Source organism: Euphorbia lathyris, chromosome 1 (assembly GCF_963576675.1).
Source record: "Euphorbia lathyris chromosome 1, ddEupLath1.1, whole genome shotgun sequence".
Classification (NCBI taxonomy): Eukaryota; Viridiplantae; Streptophyta; class Magnoliopsida; order Malpighiales; family Euphorbiaceae; genus Euphorbia; species Euphorbia lathyris.
Genome location: NC_088910.1, coordinates 20078424 through 20082662, shown reverse-complemented (window position 1 = coordinate 20082662; position 4239 = coordinate 20078424). Strand labels below are relative to the sequence as shown.

The window sequence follows — 4239 nt, the reverse complement described above, 5'->3', positions numbered from 1 at the left end:
TCTGTAACCGTCAACCCCCTACCTGGTCTCCAAATTTCAGCCAGTCTAAATTTTAAGGCCTTGAAGTTCACAGTGCGGTCTGTAAGTAACGTTCCCACCAGGCACAGTTCGTACAAATTTGCATCCGCATCTCCTCCCACATCTGCAAATTCAAAACCATCCTCAACGGAGATCGGTTGTGACGATCTTGAATCCATGGCATCCCCGATTGAATTTGCCGAAACCCCAAGATCCCGCGGAGAAAAGACCAAGAAAACCAGAAAAGTGAAAGAAATCCGTGAATCCGCCGTAAATCTTCAAACCCCACCGGAAACCAAGACTAAAAAAACTCCGATTAGGAATAGATTGGTTGAAAAAGACAAAACCCCAACCCAGAAAGACTCTTATGAAGTATCCTACTTAACAACCTATACACCTGTGCATAAATTGGTCGGCTTTGAATTTGAATTTGAATTTGAATTTTTAAATATTATTCCTACAACATGATTCATGGAGTCGTTGATACTTGCGAGAAGATTATAATCCTCGTACAAAAAACAATAATAAAAAAATATTATAGATCAATTCAACAAATATTTTTTAATCGGAACATCTAGACAAGAAAAACAAAGGAGCGCAGTTGTTATTATTACATGAAAAATAAACAAATGAACCACTGTATGTACTCCTCCAAGATGATCAAATTAACTCAAACTCCAGCCAAAACCTTGGTTTGCTCCACAGTAGAAAGAAAGAAACAAACAAAATAAACATTCTCAGCTTTTGTACATTTCATGATTTTAAAATAACACCAGAATGATCCCAAAACTGAAAACTAGTTAAAGGAGTAAGGTACAAAACAGTGCAATCTTAACATGTTTAGCCGTAATTGTAATTTCAAATCTCGTTAAACGAAGATGAGTAACAGAAAAGTGTGATTTCAAGTTTTATTAAGGACGCCAAAGGTTGTTAAAGAGGTTTGAAATTTCACATAAATGCTAAAACTGCACTGTTTTGTATGTGGTTATTAAATCCGCGCTCCTTCAGTAATCATAGGGCTAAGGTAAAAGATTTTTACCAGTTCGGGGCGAGACTAGTGTGTCACTTGGCAGCGATTGGGTGAGGTTTTTTTGGCAAATTTGTTAAGCTCAACCACAATGACACTAATATTATCTTTGCTACCTCGAGCAATAGCAAGTTCTACTAAAACTGCTGCTGCCTCTGCTGCACGAGCTTCACTTACTACTTGTTGTTGTGATTTCCTTCTCATTTTCCCACTTAAACATCTTCTCCCAATCTGGCATGCAACTTCATTGGAAACAACATCCCATAAGCCATCACTAGCTAGTATTAGAAATTCATCGTTCTCAGCTCGATTACACACTGTAACTTCTGGTTTTGATATTACAAATGGTTTCAGATACTGATCACCTGCATCCAAATTTTAAAACCAATGTATGATTAGGAGTTTGATCTATTACAATGCTCTAGTTCCTTATATGTAAATTCATGTTTAGGCCTACTGCGACCAAGCTGGTTCATATAATCACATTCATGGTATCTAAATTATAACACTACTAATATTATATGTATGCAAATTCGTGTTTAGGCCTATAGCACACCGGCAACATAGGGTAAATTATATTCATGGTCCCTTAATTATAAGGCTATTAAGGGTATGGCTCCTAAACTTTATTTCTAGTCATAAAAATCTTGAACGTTACAGTATTATAACATTAAAGTCTAAATAAACAAATATCCTTTAAACATTTGAACAAAATGATAAAGACTAAAATAAGTATTTAATTATAATTTATAGCCACATGGATAAAAAAATAATAATTATAGTAAAACTTATTTAGGTCATTATTTCGTTAATTTTTTTTTTGTTGATTTCAATTTTAATATTACAATATTATAAAGTTATATTATGTTAAGAAATAATTAGTCATAACCATAAATGTATTTTACCATATATGATTATGATTGGTGGGTACATTTGGTCTACCCTATGAAGATTAAGGTGTCATTTTCTAACTTGCATTCACAAAATTAGAAAAGCAATAAGTTTGACATGATTATCATCTAGTTGCATTTACATGAAATATATAAATACAATAATATTATTATGTCTAGTGTATGAAAAAAAATAATAATTGGGAGAGCGCCCATCTTCTACCTTAACAACATCGAACCAAATAATCGGATTAATTAGAAAAAATAACATTACAATAATGATGACACTACAACTCGAAATAACACCAAACTTTTATATGTCAACATTCAGCTAGATGTAAAACAATTGTGTCAAGCATTCCATGTTAGATAAGTGATTAGGGTTCGAATCCCCATTTATTTCAATTATTGTACACGCTTCAAGTCCAATGGACTTAGCGTGCAGGTTGGGTCAAATATTAATATGACAACTAAGTTTAACCTCCTTTTAGTTAAATTGGTTCATCACATTCCACACAAGTAACTAGTGAGCTATAATATCATTTGTCTATGTAAAACACTCTTGGGTGGAGTTCGGCCTAACTTTAGGCATGGAGCATAAATAATAGTAATAGATATATATATAACAAGAAACATAAGCAAGTATTGAACCAAATGGGTTGTAATCACATATGGGGGGCAAACTTTCTCCATACCTATAGATCTAGAAGTGGCAAGTACTCCTAAAACACGATGTCCATTCCAGTTTATAATTCTTCCACCGGCAGCTTCTACTCTCTCCAATTCATCAGGTCTTTCCGGCTGTGTTTAAAAATGGTGTCAACATACTGATAAACAAGTGAAACGATGCCTATATTTCCTAGCTCAAATCAGTATCAACATATAATCGAAAAAGTGCATACATAAGATTCATAGCAGTCGATTCTCGCATGGAATACCGTACTCCTCGAATATATCAAGATCGAACAATAAATTTTTACTCCATGCGTAATTGATTTGAGTTTTGTACTTTTTTTTGTCACTAAATTACTTCAATCGAAATTATAATTCAATGTGTGGCCTGTATTAATGTACCGTACCATTGGATCTAAGCTCCCAAATTGACATGTATGAAGATATCGTTTGGGAATTTCTACAATTATTTCATTTTGAACAAATTAAACCAACTATTTCTTCGTATTTTATGAGTATATCAAGGCTAATTTCCTTATGGACGAAAATTACCTTATGATCAACGGACAATGGCACAGCAACCCCTGCTCTACAAATCACTGCCCTAGAATCCCCGCAATTCGCAACCACCACCTCATCTTTGCCGACCACAGCCACAACCGCCGTCGATCCCATCATCTTATCCTTCACTACTTCTTCATCCATCTTCCGAAAGCACGTCTCCATCACATTCTCCCAATCTATTCCCTTCCCCTCCGCCATCTCCTCCTCAAGCACTCGATGCAACCTCTCCCTACAAGCATCCGCCACGCGTGCTCCACCGTGACCGTCGTAAACACCGAAAAAATCGTAGTTATCGTCTCCTCTAGTAGTAAAACCTAACTCCACTCTCACCGCATCTTCCATCTCCTTCCTCCTCCCTATCACGGACACCGATCCATAACATATCCGCGTAAAACCCCCCGGAGCGTCAGGTTTTTCCGAGTCGTCCTTTCCATAACCAGCCAAAACGACTTCGTTTTCAGCTGATCCGTTTTCCTCCGACGACGACGTTAAAGATAACGATATCTCCGTTGAGCAATTACTTAAGTTGGCTTCGCCAACACTACCTTCCATAGATTTTCGCTTCTCTACTACATGCGTCTTCGGATTAGATTCACAAGTGTACTTAAGTCGCCGGATATTCAACCTTCGGCGGCGAGAATCTATAGTTTTGATAACAGTAAGTTGATCCATAACCATTTCAAAAGAAACGAAAATAAAAAAACAGTTTCATTTCATGAATTTGTTCATATGCATGAAAAGAGTGTGACAGAGAAAGAGCAGAAAGTGAAAAGGTACAACCGAAGAGGTGTCGATATATATAGAGACGATGGATAAAGCATTTAATAAGAGCCGTTGGATGGTTTTTTATGTCAGTGCCACATGTGCCTCTAATTCTCAAGTAGGTTGGATATTTCAAGGGAGACGTGGACGGCTGAGATTCAATGAGGGAGCACGTGGACGATGGATCAGTCAGTTCGTGATTCGATTTGGTGAGAGCTTGTGGGGACCACGCGTGTAAGTAAGTCTAGAAGCGGTTACGTGGCGAGTCTTGATGGTTAAAAAAGTCTATGGGCCATTCTTTTTTTT

The 4239-nt window shown here is 36.7% G+C and overlaps 1 protein-coding gene across 3 annotated transcripts; it reads right to left on the bottom strand.

Annotated features, from left to right (window-relative positions):
• Window positions 1-540: 540 nt before the first annotated feature.
• LOC136223906 (protein phosphatase 2C 51-like) lies at window positions 541-3950 on the bottom strand. Of its 3 annotated transcripts, none has more exons than XM_066012089.1 (4): window positions 3160-3950; window positions 2631-2736; window positions 1058-1410; window positions 541-715 (listed from the first exon to the last, which is right to left on the bottom strand). In XM_066012089.1, exons 1-3 carry the CDS (start codon window positions 3847-3849, stop codon window positions 1073-1075), a joined length of 1134 nt encoding a protein of 377 aa, XP_065868161.1. In that variant the 5' UTR covers window positions 3850-3950; the 3' UTR covers window positions 541-715; window positions 1058-1072. The 3 variants fall into 3 exon arrangements, with proteins under 3 accessions (XP_065868161.1, XP_065868154.1, XP_065868147.1); XM_066012082.1 differs by having other exon boundaries at window positions 541-706; XM_066012075.1 differs by having other exon boundaries at window positions 541-1410.
• Window positions 3951-4239: the final 289 nt, after the last annotated feature.